Below are 22,199 nucleotides of genomic sequence, written 5' to 3' on the forward strand. Positions count from 1 at the left end.
GATAGACTGGACTCATTCCTGGCTCTGCCCCTTATCACCTAGTGAACCTGCGGCAAGTCACTTTAGGCTCCTGAGCCTCAGTTTCCTCATCTGTAAAATGGGCATTACAATAATATTTCCTTCATTAATTTATAAGGACTATATGATTTAATATGTACAAAGTGCTTAGAACAGCATCCTTCATGAGGACGTACACGTGTTAACTGTTGTTAATGATTTTGTCCTGATTTTGGAACCATTCATGATTACTGCAATCTTTGGTTTGTTACCCATTGTGTTTTCCACTGTGGTCCAAGTTATTTTTTGAAGATACATATCAGGAGGTGAAAGAATCCTCAAAATTGGCTTTATTTTATGACTAAGTTATTCCCATGGGGAAAAATCTTTGAAAACTGCTAAGCATTTGGGTCTGCTCCCTGATATGTTTCCAGCTCTCCCTGTACTTGAACTACCTTTCTCACTCCTGTGCTTAACTTGTTTACCCTTTTCCCCTTTTTGGTGCCACTTCATCCCTAACCCTCTGATTACAGTCACGTGTCACATAACAATGTTTTAGTAAATGACAGACTGCATATACAATAGAGGTCCTCTAAGATTATAATGGAGCTGAGACACTCCTATCACTTAGTGATGTCCTAACATGATAGCACAATGCATTACGTGTTTAAGGTGATGCTGGTACAAATAAAGCTACTGCACTACCAGTCATATAAAAGCATAGCAGATACAGTTATGTACAATGCATAATACCTGGTAATGATAACAGATGACTATGTTACTGGTTTACTATATATATTTTATTGTTATTTTACAGTGTACTCTTTCTACTTACTAAAAAAAGTTTTCTGTAAACCCCTGTGCTATTTTTTCGCTGGCAGCAGCCTCACACATCTCATGTTTACCTGTCTCTTGATCGCATTGTGTTCTCTTGTGCTTGACTTAATGTCATGCTGTTTTGTAGAGTAACAGGCTATGCAGGCCTGTAACCCAGTAGCAATAGTCAGTCTATCCCATATGGTCCAGCTGTGTAGCAGGCTGGACCACATAGGTTTGTGTAACTGCTCTCTGGGAGGTTAGAACAAGAACAAAATCACCAACAATGCATTTCTGTTGTTAAGGGGCACATGACTGTACTCAAATGTACCTCCTCCTCAGGGTCTTGGTTCCCAGCCCCTCTCCACCACCAAACTCTTTGATCTGAGGACTGGGAGTAACAGATAGCAGCTCTGAGGCCTCAGTCTGGTGATCCTCTTACAGGGCCCGTTCTCCCACTGCCTCGCATCCCTTCCAGCAAAGAATGGGGCTTATCACATGTTTAGCTTTTCTACAGGCCCAGCTTCCAGCCTGCCTTGGCACACACTGAGTGGATAAAGATTTCTTGCATACCTACTTTATCATATGGTGGCACAGGGCTTAATTATTGAGAGTTATAAAATAGGAATAATAATGGTACTTCCCTCATTGGGTGGTTTTAGGGGTTTAAATGAGATAATGTATGTCAACTGTTTACAACAGTATCTGGCACGTGTTAGAACTATATGAGTATTTGCTGGGTAAAGACACACAGAACTTCTGCCTTACATGCGAGACCAGCAGCCTACTCATGCTCTGACACCTCACCTAAAAGTTAAGGCACAGCCCTCCTTCCCCACCAGTCCCTCAGCCTCAAGCCTACCTTGCGTTTCCTCTTGGATTTTGGCAAAGCCTTTTCTGACGGTGTGTCTGATGGGTGGCTTGGAGGTGCGCTCTCTGCGTCCTTAGCCGCAGGAGTGCTTAAGACCCCAGGCTCCTGGGGCAAGTGTTCTGGAATCCTGGATAGGAGGGTCAGGTCAATTTTGACCCAGAGAGACCTGACCTCATCACTATCCTTCAGTGGGGAGAGAAGTTCATTGCGGCCGAAGGGGACCAGTGTGTAGAACTGCTCCTCCAGCTCCTTGGCGATGTCACTGGTGGTCCTGGCGTTGATGGAGCCTACGGGTGCGCGGGGGCCACCACCACTGCTGATGCTGCTGGCAGCCTCCTTGAGCCTCTGGTCGCTTGCAGAGGTAGAGGCAGCGGCAGAGGCAGTGGCAGCAGCAGCAGAGGCAGAGGCAGTGGCCACGGCCTGTGCTTTGGCCAGGGGGTACTCGTCCTGCTCTGACTCCAGGTCAGAGTCTGAGGAGGAGGACGAAGATGATGACTCTGTCTCGATGAACTCCTTGGACTTGGGGACAATCCTGCTCAGGCCCCGCGTGCGGCGCTTCTCGCAGGTGACTGAGGCACGCAGCTCCTTGCGGTGGCTGGTCCTGCTGTTGCCACAGGGCCTGGCCTTGGTGGGCTCCGGAGGGATGGCTGCGCTCACCCCCAGCGCATCTGCGGGCTCCTCTGGCCGTTGGCAGTTAGCGCTATCCCCAGCTGAGGTCCTTTCTGCGCGCCTAGGGGGCTTCTTGCCGGCAGACCTCCGTGTGGGTGCCGGCACACTTTCAGGGGGCGCACCAGGAACTGTGGGTGGTGGAGCGGCTGCAGTCACGGCCACAGCCACAGCCGCGGGTGGGGACTTCTGCTTCACCCCCTTAGTCCCCGGGGCCTTGTTGGCTGTCCTTGGCCTCTGCTCTTCCTTGCAGGTGCTCTTGATGTCCTTCTCTCTCAGGCTGCTTTGGCAACCATCGGGGAGTTTCCCACAGTCCTGCACTTGGTCTTTCCCTGGGGCGTAGTACTGATTGCTCTCCAGGCCGTGGCTTTCATTTTGGATCAAAATAGGAGGCTTGTGGGGATTAACTTTATTTAGCCATTTATCCAGCTGCCACTTGTTAGAGGATGCAGGCTCAGCCTAAAAGCAGAAAATAAGCAAACAAACAAAACATTATTACAGACTCAAAAGAGGCCTGGCTGTTTTTATCTTCACTTATTCCTCTAGGTGTATGAGCAGAAACCAAGTGGAAAGTAAAAGGAACATGGGCCCAGTAGTGAGCATGGCAGCTCTCAGCTGGCACACAGGATGCAGGATGGTGTCCCTTTCCTGTCCTAGGTCACTTACATGTCTGCGCAATACTTTGAAGCCAATTAGGAAAAATTCAGGGATAGCACTGTACTTCATTAGAACCTATTTCTAGTACCTTTGAGTGTTATACAATGTACATATTTTATAATTAAACACACACACATTCACACACACAAACAAGATTCTGAAAGTTAGTGGGTAATAGTGTGGGGACCCTGTTAAAGCACTCTTTTTCTTTTTTTTTTTTGGTAAGACTTAAAATTTGGGGTCTTAAAATTAAAAATTAGAAGTGGAGGATAAGTGGAACCTATAGTCCTGAAGAATTAGCATATAGTTCCTGTGGGGAAGGTAAGTAGGGCATAGTTATTTGCTCGCAGAAGCAGTAACTTTGAGAAGATGGCTTGTTTAGTGGTTTGGAACTTCCATTTAATAAGAGGCCTGTGTGAGCCCCATGTGCTCTGGCAGATGGACTTGGTTAGTCCATCCTCAGCCTGCTTCCACCCCACTTTGCTAGAAATGTTTCAGCCATGAAAGTGATGATAGAAATTTTTCCTGCAGGCAGTTTTGCTAACTTAGAGCAAATCATGGATATCACAGGTTTTAAACTCTGCCCCAGAGACTGGTTACAGAGAGTCCATGAATGCCCCTAAACAGAATGTGAAATGTTTCAGAGTTATCTTTTTCTAGGAGAAGGCCATCGTTCTATGTCTCATAAAAAGGTTAACTGAGCAAATGCTTGATTTGTTGATTTTTAATAAAAGTCCATTTATCCATCATCTGTGATTATTAAAAGAAAATAGGTATATTGATAAGCATAGAACTCTAGCTGGAGTGTTTGCCATTTGTGACTATATGTGAAACGGTAAAATGTTTTGAGCGATTAAGGTGATGCATTTTTCCTCCCCAACAGCCTCCTACCCGCTAATCATGGCATCCATTGTTCCAGGAGACTACATATCACCTAGAAAAAGAAGACATTGCTTAGCTTTGCACTTTGAACATGACTGGTTCAAGTCCAGAGCAAGGCAGGCTCCCTTGTAGGAGAAAAACATTTTTTTCTACACAATAATTTCTAAAGCTTGTTTTTATGTATAAAGATTTGTTTTTCAATAGTGAGGTCCCTATTAGGAGCAGGACTTGGGAAACAACTACATGAAGGGATGAAGAGACACAAAGGTCCTGGCTGAGTCTGGAGGAATCTGTGGAGCACGGCTCAGGAAGATGAGAAGCCTCTGACGAGCCAGAGGCGCCTGAGGCCAAGAAGAAGAGGACACAGAGTGTGGGAACTACACATTAGAGCCATGGCAGGGACCGTGGACATCCTAGTGGTTCTTCTGAAACAGATGAGACCAACTGTACTTCAGGGAACTCGAGCACAAGGTGTCCAGTGACTGGGAAGAACAAGCAACATTTCAGTGGAATGCAGCCTGAGGATCCAAGGCCCTTGCCCTGGGCCTGTCAGATGGAGAGGCTTCACCCTGGGATATAGGTGTGGGAGGGTAGGGCCCTGGTGGGGAGTCTGGTCTTTGACTTGACTTTGCGCTTTCTTTGTTTTCATACACCAAAAAGGACCAGGGCTCCAGAGCAAGACATAAAAGAACAAAAATATCTTTTTGGTGCCCTTGAGTTGTTATATGCAAATTCTGACCTTGTTTTATTTTGGCTTCTCTGGAGAAAAGGAACATATGAAACAAACAGAGCAAACTTGGTACACACTGCAGCAGTACATGCATGCAATGGAGGAGGCAGGACAGCAGGACACAGAACAGCTTCTTTGCCAAGGGGAAGCTCTCATCTTCCCCAAGACAGTTGATTGTGGCTGAAAGCTAATTTGGTGGTAAACAATTTATGGCTTCTGTTACTGTCTCATCCCACTCCCACTTCTCTCATTATGTGACCACTGACAAGTCAGTGACTTGTGTGCCTTGGCTTCCTTAGACAAATGGGGCACAGTAAATAGAAAGGGAGGCTGAAGGGGCATCTTGCAGAAAAGGGACACACTGGGAGGGGGAGCAAACATGGCAGAGCATGCCCCCACTCTGGCCCAGCCACCAAGTCCTCCCCTCCCTCTCCATCCTGAGCCTTCCACAGCTCACACCTCTGATGACTGCCTGTAGTCAAACCACAGCTGCGCACAGGGATTCGAACTGAGACTTCCTGGTGGCAACATTAACAGCAAAGAGGAGAATTTAACAAATTTAGTTTGGGGTCCATTGCCTGATGTGCTTTAGGGTCTTGTTTGTGTGGTTTTTTTTGCACTTCACAGCTGAAGAAATCAGTTTGAAGTATCATTTTCAACACATTACTAAATCATACTTTCTTTCTCAAGGATCTACAATGACCTCCTATTGCCTTTCAAATGAAATCCAAATTTCTCTGGCGGGTGTTCAAGGGCATCCATCACCTTACAGTCATCTTTCCTTGCCAGAACACCTATAATGTACCTCCCACTTCACATATGTCATCTAATTTAATCCATACAGTGAAGAAATATTATCTCCCGTAATTTGTAGATGAGGATCAGAGAGGTTAAGTGACATGTCCAAAGCTGCAGAACTACCAGGCACCACCGAGAATAAACCTGTATTTATCTAGGTTTAAAGATCAGGTTCTCTCCCCAGTTGTTTCACCTAATCTCCCATTACTGTCTGGTGTAGCTTCAAGAAAGGGGGACCTCATTCCCTGGAGAAATGTTGGTCTTCAATCTAAAGTGAAAGAATTAAGTCTGATTTTTGGAAAATACCACTAACTCTCCAAACAATAACTGTGCCTTCTATTATCCTCAACTGCATAGCCTTTAAAGAACATTGTCATCTGAAGGTATGTTTACTGATTTGAGAGAGAGAGAGAGAGAGAGAGAGAGAGAGAAAGAGGAACATCGACATGAGAGAGAAACATCAGTTGCCTCCCATACTTACCCTGACCAGGGACTGAACCCACAACCTAAGTATGTGCCCTGACCGGGGGTGGAACCTACAACCTTTCTTGGTGTACAGAACAATGCTCCAACCAACTGAGCTGCCTGGCCAGGGCAATTGCATAGCTGTTTGATGTTTATATTAATTTTATGTGTATATGTTCTATCTTCAACAAGGCCAAACACTTCTTTCAGGCTGGAGCCAGTCTGTTTCTTTGTGTCCCTCGCAGTGTCTGTAATAGGTTAGGGAGGTAGATTGTTATGACTCTGTTCCTAAGAACAACTCACAATGGGCTGTCACTCAAATTGTATAATTAATTCCTCAGAACAGCCTCACAGATTAGGCAGCACAGGAATATCTGCCTTTCTGGGGTTGGGGCAAACATGGCCAAGGAAGCTTAACCATGAAGACTTAAGTGGCAGTGACGGGGGGAACTCAGGGCTTGGGTCTCTCTTATTCTGGCACGCTGCTGGAATGGTTGACTTCCATTTCCATCCACAGGGCTTCTGCCCAGCAGTTTGTTTGCTTGCTTGCTACTTTATATTTTCAGCCATGACTCTCCTTGATTAATCCCTGCTTTGACTCATGCACAAGCCCTCCGTCAAGTACTGTGGTCCCTGCTTCATCTATATCCTTCACAGCACCCACTGCCATGGACCTCACAGACACCTAGTTAAGGAGGAGCTTGTTCAATCAATGAATAACTTGCATCACATTTCCACTGATTTTCCAGAACAATCTAGGGCAGCATTTTCTAAAATACGCTTTTAGTTCATATAGTCCACGAGAAAGGTTTCCATGGTCAGATAAGTTTGGGAAATGTACAAGGGAAAATACAGTTTACTTGAGGAATATTAGGAGCTGGGTGAAGCCCTACAGTAAAGAGATGAGTTAAACCTACTTAATCCTGGTCCTCCTCAAAATCATATGGCCGGAGGTCTGAGAGAGCTCTGTGTGCAGGTGTAAATATGCTAGCTGAGGGCAAGGTAGTTTGTCCTGCAAAGCTCTGACATGAAAGGATGTACCATGCCAGGAAAGAAGATGAAACTCACGTGAAAAAAATTAGACCAATAACTAAGCAGACATTAGGCCACAGGGAGAGGATCTGAGAGACGAACACAGTGTTCGCAGTGGCTCCTCTGTGCTGGCGTGCAGACAAGGCATTATACCATGGCAATTCACGTAAAATGCAGTGACTACACTGCAGCTGTGGTCTACAACCACAGCCGTGAAGGACAGTTCAGATGAAGCTCAGTTGAGCCCCATGGGTTTCTGGTGCTGGCATGGTGAGGGGGAGAACACAGGGTCCTTGAAACATTATGAGGGTCTCCTCCTACTCCCCCATGTCAGGATGTTACCAGAAGGGAAAGTGAAGGTCAGAAGCATTTTGCTTCTAAGCTGCATAAACCAGTTTGCACAATGGAATGTGAGGTGTGAGGCTACACAGAGCTCTCCTTATCAGTTGGGATTCAGGGAAACGAGCCTCACTGCTTTCTGTAAGGTGACCTGGGCCAGCTCAGTCAGAGAGAAATGGTGACACTGGGGATGGTCAGTCCCATTATGCTACTCCCCTTCTTTGCAATTTTCATTCTGCAAATTCTCTTTATTTCTAAAGGGCATGTGTCTGTATTAAATATCTTGGAAAAAACGTTAAAAGAATAAACTTACTTTTATTCCAACTAAGACATTCCTTTCCCGCAGAAAGAGGTAACTTGCAGGGTGGCTAACACCTCACTTGCCACTTGTGCATTCTCTCTGTATAGAGAAGCAAGAAATTGAAAACTATATGTGGCCTCAGGCAACTTGAACTTTCAGGCCTGCTTCAGCAGAGCTCCCTCTCCTTAGCTAGGGGCCTCTGATAGCTGCTGCAAGAAATGACAAGAGCTTCCTTTCATCACCAAGGAGTTCAAGTCTTTTTAGTAATCTCAGTACCATTTGGAAAGAAATTGCTTAAAGCACCTTATAGCTGTACCGCTCTTAGGCTAGGTTTCAGCTTCATTCACGAGCTCTAGATATCACATTTCAGTATGAAAGTAAGACTCAACTGTTCAGGAATTTAACCTTCAAAGTCACAGAGAAGAACCCGGATGGGGGGGTCTTCACAGACACTGACAGAGACACTGACACTGCCCTCTTTGGCTTTTGCAATGTCCCTGAAGCCCAGCTATTTCTTCTAACTAATAATATTTTGGAGTTCTCAACAAATTACCACATAAAATTGACTTTGAAGAAGACTGTTTAACTCCGTTTTATTGAACCCTTGTATTTTTTTTGTTTTAAATTATTCCCATTATTATGCCAGCTCTAGGAAGACAGGGATATCAGATAATTGCTGTATCCCAGAGCCAAGCGCCAGGTCTATGGCAGATGCTTGATAAATATTTGTTGAATGAATAATGAATGAGTGAATGAATGAATGAACAAATGAATCAAATTATAAAGGAGGAATAATAATTTAGTTTCTGGGAAAAATCAGGGTTATATCAACCTCTGGCTTTTATAGGCTAATGTTGTTAAGAGCCTTCCTCTTATATGGGGGAGGAGCAGGACGGGAAGGAGGGAGAGAGAGAGAGGGAGAGAGAGAGAGAAGGTGAGCCTCATGGAAAAGGGAGACAGGTACAGGAGAGACGGCTTATTTCAGGATGGATGGAGAGTACCAGGAGCAGGCAGAAAGGTGCTGGTGAAGAAATGAGGAGTGTGGGGAAATATTACTTCCCTGGGTATTTAGTGCCCCTGCAAAAAGCCCTGCCTGGCCTCCTGAAAGGACATTGGAAAGGGAAAATTCTGAGGGAATTTAAGAGCCAGTCTATGGACTTCAGATAAAACCACAGTGGCTTTCATGTGTCCTAAGGCACAGGTACAAGAGCTGGAAACAGGCATTGTGCTGCCCTTTGGGTGTGCCCTGCTCACTGCTGTGCTTTGCATAAGTGGCTTTCGTTTTATTTCAGAGCCTCCTAAGAAATTTTGGCCCCAAAGTGATACGCAGGGTTGTCAGGTGAAAAATTAAATCTTACAACCCATGGCAAAGTCAAATGCTTCTACACTCAATAAGAAACTGTATTTTTACTCTTTCTTTAGAAGTCAAAGTTGACCCTTACTGAGCCATGGACTAGCGAAATTTGCTCTTAACGCTCTCCCGAGAACCTACATGCTCTGAAATACTATTTAATTTTCTCCTTTTCCCTTTAAAGTAGAAAAAGCAATGTTTTTATCGGTACCTTATAATGTTTTTATATGAGGCATCTAAATCTCCCACATAGGTACTCATTGTAGCTATAAAAGGTTTCATTGTTATTTGTAGGTTGATGCTAATTTTTCTTTTTTATATTTTCACAAAGAAAACACAGTTAAGAAGGTTTTATTATTACTTACAGCTCTTGTTCTTCTAATCCATGACAAACTGCAAAAAATGTGAGCTCTTACCATGTCTCATCCATAAAACTCCTTTCCTGTGATTTATGGGTGACCACACTGCCTAGACAGTGAGCTGCCCTAGTGGTTACTGCCTTGCTGACCTAGGGAGGCCTGATCCATAGGGGTATTTCCAGTCAGTGATAGTTATAGCATATTTGGAAATTTCTGGAAATCAAGATAGAGATTTTTGGACAATGAAAGATGAAGTATCCGTGCTTCCAAGGAAACTCTGTAATAAAGAGAACTGATGAGGGGACAGAGCAGGGTGACCCCACAAAAACCCCGATGGGCTGCCAGGGGTGGTGGCTTCAGGGTCTTGGCTGTCACAGTGCAAAGGTGGGATGGGGTGGGGCCAAATGCAGAGCAAAGGACTCACTGAGCTCCTGGGGCTCGGGGCCAGGGCAGATCTTACCTCAGGGCTGGAGCAGTGGGCCGGCTTGCTGCCTTCGCTTTCGCTGGAACTGCTCTCGGTCTCCGAGTCAGATCCGGAGCTGCTCTCTGAGTCACTGGACGAACTGCTGCCGCTGCTGCTGCTGCCGCTGCTGCTGCCCTTGCTGGAAGGCACCGAGGCTCTGCAGCCGGCCTGCTGGACCGCGGCACTGCCAGCCCACAGGGCAGGGAGGAAAGGGGAGGAAAGCCAAGTGAGCAAACACAAAATACCACCGAGCAAGCTGTCATATCACCAAAAGAGCGGGAAGGCACAGGCCACACATCTGTCCACCATTACTTGGCGCTTGAAGAGCAATCAAGGTCAAAGGCATCCTAATGGTTAAAACAATATTACATGTATGTAAATAAGACTGGGACTGAAAGCTGGTGCCACTTGGTAGTCGGGAATGTTTTTGTGTGGCCATTTTAGAAGGAAAGGTAGTGTAATTCCAGAATGACTGTTTCTATACTACTGCTGTTTCTGGGAACGCCTTTTCAAATGCACCCCCAAATCTAATCATCGGCAAAAAATGCAAGGAAATCCGAAATGCTTGAAATGTTTTGTAAAAATTGAAACTGTCTGTATGCTTTATTTTAGGACATGGGCTGTGAAGAAGGGAACAGTGTTCTGCTCTCTGCTCTCATGGTCTACTGGAAAATTCCGTAGGCCATGGGACCAGCAGTTACACAGCCCTGCTTCCCACTTCCTCCTGTCCGCAGATTGAGTGCTGTCATCTTTACAGGAGCTGGCTTTTTGCTGAAGAAGCAGTAATTTTCCTTTAAGCCCTTTATTTAAGAACTGAAGATCCATCGCTTACATGTTTTTATATATTCCAGATTTTAAAATGCAACCCCAGTAGAGTGGCTGGCTTATAGCAATAACATTTCAAATTATCCTTTATGTTCATATCAATGCTGAAATTTGCTAGGAAGTTATATACTCAAATTACAAACTCAAAAAGAACAGGAAAAATTGGCATTCTTCTAATGGTAATTAATTAACCACAAAAATTCAAATAGCAGACAGCCATCCAGAGTATTTGAGCCAAGAAGAAAGTTTTGGTATTCACATAATATTCAACATCTTCAAAGTCTATATTAATTGAAACACCTACATCTGTTCTTTTGAGGTCAAATTCTAAACCCAGAAATGCGTGATCACTTCTTTATGTTGAGTCAGCAAATATCTGTTTGACTTTTCCCACTGTGGCCACTGCTTCAATAGGACTGAACATCAGAGAAGGCCAGGGGCCAGAAAGCTTGTCACGGGGATTAGGGTCTTAAGTGCAGTTCAGCCTGGACAAGGTTAAGGACCCTTTTCACCGGCCCCTTAAATCTTTGACAAATGCTCTGTGCAAGGACAGAATCTTATAAATACTTAGTGTGGGGGCGCTGAGGGGTTAATACTCATTGGAAGCTAGCTTGTAGAAGCACAAGACAAGAAACTGTCTTGCAGAGTATATCTGAAAATAAAAGCACCTTCTTGAATTGCAGGGTAGGGAAAGAGCAAATTGAAACATAATCTTCACTAGTGGTTTTTATTTTTCCCACCCATGCCATGATCCACACCTATGGTTTGACAAAATTCTTCAACATCAGACAACATCTGCCTGTTTATGCCTTGCCTGAGCTGCAGTGATTTCTTTTGCAGCCTTTCTTTTGTCTCTGATGTTGAGTGAGAAGTCCTGGCTCTTTAGACAGAAGCGAAGAAGGGAAGGTTAGTGATCAGAGGCCTATAATATTGCTTTCTTCCCTTATGAACTAAAATCCATTTTTTCTGTTGAAGTTGAGATGGCTACTATCAACACAGTCATTAAAAACAATAAAAAAGGACTATTGGGCTCTGACCAAACAAGAACACCTGTAATCCATGTTAACAGTTTGTCAGGAGACCCCAAAACATTGGGGGAAAAGAAAACTCCCAAACACAAACACACACCTCCCCCCATTAAAAAACCAAGCCCAAATCAGAAAACCCTTGAAAGCAAAGCAACACATGGCGGAGGAAAGACATATGACCCCCTGCCACACTTTGGATGCCATTTGCTAAAGACTGGGAAATTAAGATGAACAAAGAGCATTTTGATTGTTTTATATGATGGTACATTCTACCTGCTTTAATTCAAACAACAAAGAGCATGTGATGGGGGGGTACTGTGTGTGCTTGGGCGGTATGTGGGCTGCAGAAGCAGCAAAGTGTCTGGAGTTCCCTGGTGCTTGTACTGCAAAGTGACTGACTGTCTTTTGAAAAGCAGCACTTTGATTTCTGGGAAAATGTCTATTAAACAGTTACCGGGCCGCCTTCCTTTTATGACTGCTGTCCTACTGACATGAGACACACTAACCCAAGGAGAAAGGATCTCTGATCTGAGTTAGATTGGCAGGAAGCTGTTATACTTTCATGATTTCCCTCCTTAAATTAGGAAATTCACTTAAAGTGACAGTTTTACTGGCATAACTATTACTTGTTTTAGAAACAGTTCAGAGAGCCAAGGATTTTAGGTTTTTCTTCATGCTTTGCTTTAAGGGCTGTGAGGCTTACGATGTGTCTGGGGTCAGGGTTGAATATATTTGTGCTTCGATGGTCTGAGCAGAGAATAGGTTGCCAGAAAGAATTGTGCTAAGGGTGGGAGCCTAGGGAGCTCTGGTTCTGGGATCAAGAGAACTACTCCCATCTCTGTGAAGGCTGCTCCAGGAACCAGTATTTGTGTGCATCCTTGGGGGTTGAGTGCTCCTGTCACGAGGGCATGAAGCTGCTGAGCCTCTGCTGCAGCAGTTGCGGCTGGGACAGTGGCAGATAGAGACTAGGAAGCCAGATGGGACGGTCATCACTGCAGACTAGTACTATTACAAGGACAGCTCTTTGGAGACACAGAATCAGGGAGGTAAAAAAAGATGTACTGGCAAGACTTTGCTGAAAGAAGACTAGCCTGTATATATTTAAAACTTTAGGATGCCAACTAGTTGTCATGTTTACATAACAAAAATATTTTAAAAAATTAACTTAGTTAAAAAATGTATCTTTTGCCTGAAGCAGTAACAGATTGGTTGACATGATGATGCAGGCTTGGACAACTTTGACAAGAGCCCTTGGACCCTATTCCATTGCAGGAGCATGTTGTCATTCAGTGTGCCAACATGGAGACATCAGTGAGATCACGGAATCAGTCCTTGTGTCTCCCAACTTAGCACAGGCATAGTAGGTGTTCACATATGATTAGTGAATTAAAAAAACAAAACAAAACAGAACCCCCCCCCCCACGAGGTTAAGAGGAAAAAAATCCATCATTGGTTTAATAAGATTTTTAAAAGCATTTAACCTCTCAAAAAGGTCACAATTTCTCTTTTCCAATAAAAAAATATTTAAGGGGGTTTCAGCACCTCTTGTGCTCTTCCAATTTTACCACTTTTTCCTTTCAGAGACTATTTCTTTAAATGTACTCTAAATTCATATGCTATGATGTAAGCTCAGTTCTTTCTAGGATGGTTTATTTAATTTTTGTATTTTGATTTCATGAAATGCCTTGTTGTTTTTTTGAGAGTCCTGGCTTTGTTCTAAGTGACCTGCTTGCTATGTACCTTCCTTTGGCTATAGTGACACATTCCTTGCAGAATCTGGCCTGGACTAAGTCTGAACATAGACAGTAGAAGAAAAGATCTGGAAACTAAATAAAAAATCTTGGATCTCACAGTTAAGGTTGTTCCTCCTGCCAAGTGTATTATGGGACCTGAATAAATATCCACAGTTGTCCGCAAGCCTTCAACCAACAAGTAACCAGGAAGCAGGCTCTCTGCCTGTTTGGCAGAGATGCTGTGTGGATGCTATGATGCCCAGCATGGTGTCTTGTATCCTGTGGGCACCCACATCTTGGCTGAAGAGTAATATTACAGAAGAGGCTATAGCACCTTCTCACTCAGCACTCAGTATGAACTCAACAAATGCATGCCAAACTGTAATCAGTCCCCTGGCAACAGCATTCGGGTATTGAAAGCATCTTTATTGATAGTAATTGATCTAAAACTCTAACCACATTATGAGAAGTGAAAATGGTAAAAACTGGCACAAGAGAGTTCACATTGCTAGCATTATCTTCCAAAAAACCAAATAGGACCGTTGGACCTGTACTAAAATATTTTTTTTTCCTGCATTATTACCAGGAAAAATTCTTCAGTTAAAACATGACTTTTGAAGCTCTTCATGGTCTGGTCTCAATCAGATCTCCAGCTTCACCTCAATGAGTCCATCCCTAAACCTCAGCCATAATAATTTCTCACCATTTGGACAATCTGTGTCTGTTTATAGCTGGGTGCCTTTGAACATGTCATTTTCTGGTTATCTCTTACTCACGCTCTAGGATTGTTATAAATCTACCCTACTCTGTAAAGTTTTTCTAAATTTCCCCAGGCATGATGGACGTTTTCTTCCCTGAACCCCTATAGCACATTGCCCATTTCCCTTCGACAGCCCTTACCATATTAAGAATAGGAATGATCTAAATTGTACGTGTTCATCCCTGAACAAATGCCAAGGAGTATTATTGCTGGGTTAGATTTTAAAGAAACTGACAAACGATTTTTTTCTTTAAGTTCTTGGTTCAATATTTTCCTGCTATGTTGTCTGGTACATACAAATTTAAGAATGCTATGTCTTCTTGTTGACTTGACTCTTTTACCAATATGTCATGTCCCACTATGCACCTGGTACTTTTCTTGCTCTGAAGTCTGCTTTATTTGGTAGTAATATAGCCATTCTGGCTTTCTTTTAATCAATGTTTTCATGGTATATATTTTTCCATTATTCTACTTTCAACCTATTGCATTATTATATTTAAATAGACTTTCTTGGAGAGTGATTCTTCAAGATGGTGGTGTGGGTAAACACACCTCATATCCTTTCACAACCACATCAAAATTACAACTAAACTATAGAATAATAATCACTCAGAATCATCAGAAGTTGAGCTGAATAAAAATCCTACAACTAAGGAATTAAAGAAGAAATCACATCCATCCAGACAGGTAGGAAGGGCAGAGAAAAGGAGATGTGGAATGGGCTGGTCCCACACCCATGTGTGGTAGATAAAAACTGGGGGGCCCAGATAAGGTCTTAGATAAGTCAAGGGACTTATCTAAGAAAAAGATCAAAAACTGTGAACAATAAAACAGAGGGGTGGGAGAGGGGGAAGAATGGGGGAAAAGGTACAGGAAATAAGCAGCATAAATAGTAGGTACAAAATAGGCAGGGGGAGGTTAAGAACAGTGTAGGAAATGGAGAAGCCAAAGATCTTATGTACAACCCATGGGCATGAACTAAAGGGGGCGGGGAATGCTGGGGGGTGGGGTGGTGGAGGGGAATAAAGAGTAGAAAAAAAATAGGACAACTGTAATAGCACAATCAATTAAATATGTGTTTAAAAAAAGAAGAACTGCTTAGGAATCCAGCCGTTTCTTCTACCAACTCAATTCCCACTGGTTTTACAGCCTGTAATTTGGGGGACTTATCTTCCTGGCACTGGAACCCTGGACTGGGGGCCCTGGTGTGGGCCTCACTCCCCAGTTGAGTTGGTAGAAAATACCTGATACCTCCTGATACACTCCCCAGTTGAGTCGGTAGAAGAAACTGCTGGATTCCTAAGCAGTTCTTTTTTTAAACACATATTTTATTGATTGTGCTATTACAGTTGTCCTATTTTTTTCTACTCTTTATTCCCCTCCACCACCCCACCCCCCAGCATTCCCCGCCCCCTTTAGTTCATGCCCATGGGTTGTATATAAGTCTTTGGCTTCTCCATTTCCTACACTGTTCTTAACCTCCCCCTGCCTATTTTGTACTTACTATTTATGCTGCTTATTTCCTGTACCTTTCCCCCATTCTTCCCCCTCTCCCGCCTCTCTGTTTTATTGTTCATGGTTTTTGATCTTCTTTTTCTTAGATAAGTCCCTTGAACATTTCATATAATAAGGGTTTGGTGATGATGAACTCCTTTAACTTGACCTTATCTGGGAAGCACTATATCTGCCCTTTCATTCTAAATGATAGTTTTGCTAGATAGAGTAATCTTGGATGGAGGTCCTTGTGTTTCATGATTTTGAATACTTCTTGCCAGCCCCTTCTTGCCTGCGAGGTTTCTTTGGAGAAATCAGCTGGTAGTTTTATGGGAACTCCTTTGTAGGTAACTGTCTTTTTCTCTTGCTGCTTTTAAGATTCTCTTCTAATCTTTAAATTTGGGTAATTTTGTGTAATTTTGATGTGCCTTGGTGTGTGCTTCCTTGGGTCCAACTTCTCTGGGACTCTCTGAGCTTCCTGGACTTCCTGGAAGTCTTTTTCCTTCACCAGCTTGGGGAAGTTCTCCTTCATTATTTTTCAAATAAGTTTTCAATTTTTTGCTCTTATTCTTCTCCTTCCGGCACCCCTATGATTTGGATGTTGGAATGTTTAAAGTTGCCACAGAGGTTCCTAAGCCTCTCCTGATTTTTTTGAATTCTTATTTCTTCATTGTGTTCTGGTTGAATGTTTATCTCTTCTTTCTACTCCCAATCATTGATTTGAGTCCCGGTTTCCTCCCCTTTACTTCTGGTTCCCTGTACATTTTTCTTTATTTCACTTTGCATAGCCTTCACTTTTTCCTCCATTTTGTGACCATGCTCAACGAATTCAGTGAGCATCCAGATTACCAGTGTTTTGAACTGTGCATTTAATAGGTTGGCTATCTGCTCATCGCTTAGTTCTATTCTTGGAGCTTTGATCTGTTCTTTTGTTTGGGCCATATTTCTTTGTCTCGGCGTGCCTTGGAAATCGTTGGAAAGGGTCGAGCCTTAGGTATTTGCCAGGGTGGGGCAACCCAGGTCGCTGTGGTGTGACACTGTCTGTGAGGGACGGGTCCAACAGGGAACAATGCTGCTTGCTCAGCTCTTGGCCAGCTTCCAGTCCCTTTCCCTGGTACCCACATGCAAACTGGGCCCTTCTGGTGCTGATTCCTGGGTGGGTGGGTTTGTGTACATTCTAGGACCCTGTGAGTCTCTCCACTGGATTCTCCTGTGAAGCTGGGAGTTTCTCCTGCTGCCCCAACCCTCATAGTTTTTTTACAGCTAGAGGTTTTGAGGCTTTCTTTTCCCACACTGGAACCCTGGATTGCATGGTCTGTCTTGCTCCCGACCTGTTCCTCCAGTTTATCCACACACAAATGTGGGACTGCCTGGTCTGCCAGCTGCCGCCTCACCCTCCTGGTCCTCCAGCCACCTAGCCTTGTGTTCTCTCTGCCCCAGCTGCCCACCTCCACCCTTCCTACCAGTCTGGACAAATGTTTCTTCTTTAGCTACCTGGTTGTCGGACTTCCACATGGTTCGATTTTCTGGCAGTTCTGGTTATTTTTTGTTTTGTTTTTAAATATGTTGTTGTCCTTCTTTTGATTGTGCGTGGAGGCAAAATGTATCTACCTATGCCTCCATCTTGGCTAGAAGTCCCCAAGTAGTTCTTCTTAAAAGACCCACACATGGGCTTACTCAGACTCACTCCCTCTGAGCTCCGGCATTGTGGCAGCAGCTTGAAAGGCACTAGTGGCATACATGGAGGAATTTGGCACCAGGCAAAGAGCTGGGGGACAGCCTTCCCCCAGATAGAACTGCTGGAAGCAGCCATTGTTTCTTTTCTGAGCCTTTCCCCACAGCCAAAGGGTGAAGGACACCATATCTGAGATTCCACCAACCTGGCTCACACTGTCTTGCCCTGATGATTCCCTGAGTCTCTGTACCGCCCAACTCATGAACCCACCCAAGCTGTTAACAGTGTTTTTTCCATACAAATGGCTTGTCTTGGCTCATGCTTCAGATCTTACTAAATCCTCTAAAAAATAAGCAGCAGCTGGCTTCAGCAAGCGCCTCTACCTCTTGCTAAGAGGCCCCAGGGCCAGCAATAGCAGCAGCTGGCCTTGATACATAGCCGGGCCATGCTTGGGCACCTCTGAGCCCAGCACAAGGAGCAGCTACCTCCAGATCACTTTATAGCTTATGTCAAGTCACCCTGGATAGAACACAGGTGGTGGCTGACCTTGGCCTACACCTCCCTGGAACCCCAGAGCCTGCACACCCAGTGGACAGCTACCAACTATATTGGAACACCACCACCCAACCACCTCTGCAAGCAACACACTCAAGGGGTGGACTCAGTGGACACCAGAGCCCTGTGGAGTGGGCCCCAGCACAGTTGACTCTCTGCAGAGGGTGGAGGTTGGTGGACAGTGGTCATAGCCAGTCCTTGCAGCTGACTGGCCTGCGCAAATCCCTCCCACTGACATGACAATAGCAATCAAGGTTAAAGTATAACAGGAGGGTGTACTCAGTCCACACAGGGGGCATACCTCGAGCACCCAGCTTGGATGATAAGGGAGGCTGTGTCACTGGACCCCACAGGACACATTCTATATTAGGCCACACTGCCAAGACAGGGAGTCATTGTAGGTCTACCTAATACATGGAAACAAACATAGGGAGGCTACCAAAATGAGGAGACAAAGATTCATGGCCCAAATGAAAGAAGCGACAAAACTCCAGTAAAACAGCTAAACAAAATGGAGATAAGCAGTCTTCCAGATTCAGGAAACACGAGTTATAAGGATGCTCAAGGAACTTAGTGAGAACCTCAACAGCATAAAAAAGATCCAGTCAGAAATGAAGTATACACTAACTGAAATAAAGAATTTACAGGGAATCAAGAGTGGAGTGGATGAGGCTAAGAATCAAACAAATGATCTGTAACATAAGGAAGCAAAAACAACTAATCAAAACAGCAAGAAGAAAAAAGAATCCAAAAAAAATGAGGATAGTGTAATCAGCCTCCGGGATAACTTCAAGTGTCCCAACGTTCGCATCATAGGGATGCCAGAGGGAGCAGAGAAAGAGCAAGATTTGGAAACTTATTTGAAAAAAAAAATGAAAGAAAACTCCCCTAATATGGTGACGGAAACAGACATACAAGTCCTGGAAGCAAAGAGAGTCCCAAACAAGATGAAGGCAAAAAGGCCCCCTCCACGACACACCATAAATAAAATGCCAAGGGTTAAAGATAAAGAGAGAATCTTGAAATCAGCAAAGAAAAAGAGTTAGTTACCAACAAGGGAGTTCCCATAAGACTGTCAACTGATTTCGCAAAAAAAGAAAACTCACTCCAAAACAAAACACATAAAACTTGTAGGCTACTGAGGATTGGCAAGAAATGGACATGAACAGTGGGGCACCTGAGGAAGTGGGGAGTGTTGAGTGAAGAGGGGCAAAGGGGGAAAAACTGGGACAACTGTAATAGCATAATCAGTAAAATGTAATTAAAAATAAAATAAAAATAAACTGAGTTTCTTGTGGACAGCATATAGTTGGATTATGTTTATTTATTCTCTTTGCCAATCTCTGTCTTTTAATTGGTGAATTTAGGTCTTTTACATTTAATATAGTTATTAATATGGTTAGAGTGTAAACATGCCATTTTGTTTTCTGTTTGATCCCTCTATTTCCTTTTTCCTGCCTTCCTTGTCCTTAAAATCTGTTTTAAAATTATCTATCTCTCTATCCATTATCTATGTCCCCTTCCCCCCTTTGCCCACCTCTACAGAGCCCCCACCACCTCTTCTCTCTGGCCTTCACCACACTGTGGTCTGTATCTATGAGTTATGCACATATGTTTTTTGGCTAATCCCTTCACTTTGTTTCATTCAAATTATTTATATATTTAAATTCAATTTATCCTAACTAAAAACAAAACAAACCAAAACAGTTAACCCATTCCTCCCCTTCTCTTTCAGCCTCTGGCAACCACTGAAATAGAGTTATAAAGATATAAAAATAGAATTACATTTTCACTTACCCACTGTATTTTTAAATTTATCTCTTTGTACATAGTTTTAAATCATTTTTCTAGATGCTACATTATATGTAACTTACCACGATCAACTGGTATTGTCATTTTACTAGTTTAGGTGAAGTGTAGAAACCTTGCTATCTTAATCGTCTTAAGCATTTTTTCTATACACATTGAGAACCATATCAAACCATTTTCAAGTTATCCTTTGACTGTCAAACATAATTTAGAAAGTACGAGAGGAGAGGGAATATTTATTGTATTTACCCTATTTTTACTCTTTATTTTTCCTCTTTCATTTTATCAAGTTTCCTTCTTTTAATATTTCCTTTCTGTTTCAAGAACTTTCTGTAACCATTCTTTTTGGGTAGGTCTCCTGGTGAAAAATGCTCTCAGTGTTCTTTTACCTCAGTAGATCTTCGTTTGTCCTTCATACCTGAAGGAAATTTTCAATGGATGTAGAATTTTAGGTTGACTATTTTCCCCCAACACTTGAAAAGTGATGTGCTATTTCCTTCTGGCCTCCATGGTTTCTAAAGCCAGCGTCACTCAAACTGTTCTCCTTGTTTACCCCTACAGGTAAGGCATTTATTTCTGCTTAAGATTTTTTCTTTTGTCTTTTGTTTTCAGAAGTTTGACTACAATGTATCTTGGCATGAATGTATGTGGATTTATTCTGTTGGGGGTTTGCTCATATTTTTGAATATGTAGGTTTATTTCTTTTGCAAAACTTAGAAAATTACATTATTTCTGTAAATGGTTTTTAAAATAATTTTTCAGCCCCACACTCTTTCTCCTCTCATTCTGGTTCTCTGATGACCAAGTGTTAGGTCTTTTGTTACAGACATACAGGTTCCTGAGGCTCTGTCTTTCTTCTTTTTTTCCTTTAGTTTTTCTCTGATGTTCATATTGGCAATTTCTATTGTTCTATATTCAGGTTCACAGATTCTCTCCTCTGTTCTCTTCATTTTACCATTGAGCTCATTCACCGAATTTTAAAATATCAGTCATTGTGTTTTTCAGTTCTAAAATTTCCATTTGGTTCTTTGTATCTTCTGTTCGCTGAGGCTCCTTTTATTCATTTGTTTCAGGTGTGTTTAATTGCTCATTGAAGTATTTTATAATGGTTCCTAAAACCTTATCAGATAATTTAAGTATCTGTCATTTCAGTATTGGCATCTGTTGTCTTTTCTCATTCAAGCTGAGATTTTACCAGGTCCTCGGTATGATGAGTGATTTTCTATTGCATTCAGAACATTCCTGCTATTGTAAGACCTTGGTTTAAAATATATTGCTTGTTTTAGCAGTATTCCATGAAAACCACACCAGCAAGATTGCAGAGGGGGGTCTCTTCTTACAGTTGGGTAAGAGTGGGAGGAATTCTAGGCTTCTCACTTGGCCTTTCCTGATGAGGATGAGGTTAGGGCTCCTTTTTTTCCTTTCCATGGTGTTTGGCTGGACAGAGCCATTATCATCTAAGTGTTTTCTTCTTGCTAGCATACTGATTTCCTGGTGCTTCAATTAGAGAGAGCTGGCTTCCCAGGGTATTTGAAAAATACCCTGCCTACTGGCATTTCCAGGTTGCCAGCTTCTCCAGCATCCACTCTGGGCTACATGAGAAGAAAAGGAAACCCAGGGGGCTCACTGCCATGTCCTTCCTTGGGCCTGAAGTCCCAAGCTGACCTGCCTTCTCTCTACCTTTCAGTTGTCTTATGTTTGTTTTTAACATGATGTCTAAGAATTTTAGCTATACTTAGCAGAAGGAATGGGGAAAAAAGTAAATCAGTATGTTGTCCAAGGACAGGGACACCCACTTGACATTTATCAAGTGGTAGGAACCCTTTCTCTCAATACTTCCAACCTCCAGGTCTGGTTAGTTGTCTTTAAGGTTGATCAATGAAATAACCATGCATGTATCTGCAACAGTGCTTGTCCAATTTACCACCCAGTCAAATTAGGTACTAATTCATTTACTCAGTAACCACTTATTGTGGAAATTAAGCTTAGATATTATAATTGTATGTTCAAAGCTACAAAGAACTAATAATTACTAATAATGCATATAATCTTGTGAAAAAAACGATTCAACTGAAATAAGGCTATAAAAATGTTAAGGATTAAAGTTAAGTGCTTTGAAAGTTATGTTTAGAGTAAATGGCATGGAGGTAAGGGATGATACTGAGGTGACATTTGTTAAGAATCCACTTTGTGCCAGGTACCTCAGATGATAGCACACGTGTGTGTGTTGTGTGTGTGCTTGGGGAGGAGTGAGTTGATAAGACACTCAGCCATGCACAGAAACTGGTATAGAGGTGTCAGCTGCTCCAAGGAAAAAAGTGTAACCATCAGGAACACTACAGAATTATAAAAAGTTGAAGAAATCAGCTATGAAAACTATAAAGCAAGTTACACTACTACTTGTTGACAATGCCAAACTACACGTTTTTCACCAATCTAGAAAAATCAAAGAAAATTCCTATAAGTAAGTCAGAATGGAGCACCCACTGCCCAAGAAGAAAGAAACAGAAAATACCTCTCTCAAGATCCCAGACCCTAAGAATTTCTTGTTACTTTATACCTCTGTCTCCTCCTCATAGTGCAGGTATTATTC

At 42.9% G+C, this 22,199-nt stretch overlaps 1 protein-coding gene across 1 annotated transcript in view; it reads right to left on the minus strand.

The window, feature by feature from the left end:
- AFF3 (ALF transcription elongation factor 3) overlaps positions 1–22,199 on the minus strand; it is a 539,761-nt gene that overhangs the window by 49,085 nt on the left and 468,477 nt on the right. Inside the window, exons 13-14 of the mRNA XM_054586382.1 lie at positions 9,725–9,911; positions 1,676–2,809 (exon numbers count right to left, since the gene is read on the minus strand). Coding sequence (XP_054442357.1) covers positions 1,676–2,809; positions 9,725–9,911 — 1,321 coding nt within the window. The remainder of the gene's footprint in view (positions 1–1,675; positions 2,810–9,724; positions 9,912–22,199) is intronic.

The sequence above is a fragment of the Pteronotus mesoamericanus genome, unplaced genomic scaffold (assembly GCF_021234165.1).
Source record: "Pteronotus mesoamericanus isolate MK-2021 breed Mesoamerican mustached bat unplaced genomic scaffold, CSHL_Meso_final contig_121, whole genome shotgun sequence".
NCBI lineage: Eukaryota > Metazoa > Chordata > Mammalia > Chiroptera > Mormoopidae > Pteronotus > Pteronotus mesoamericanus.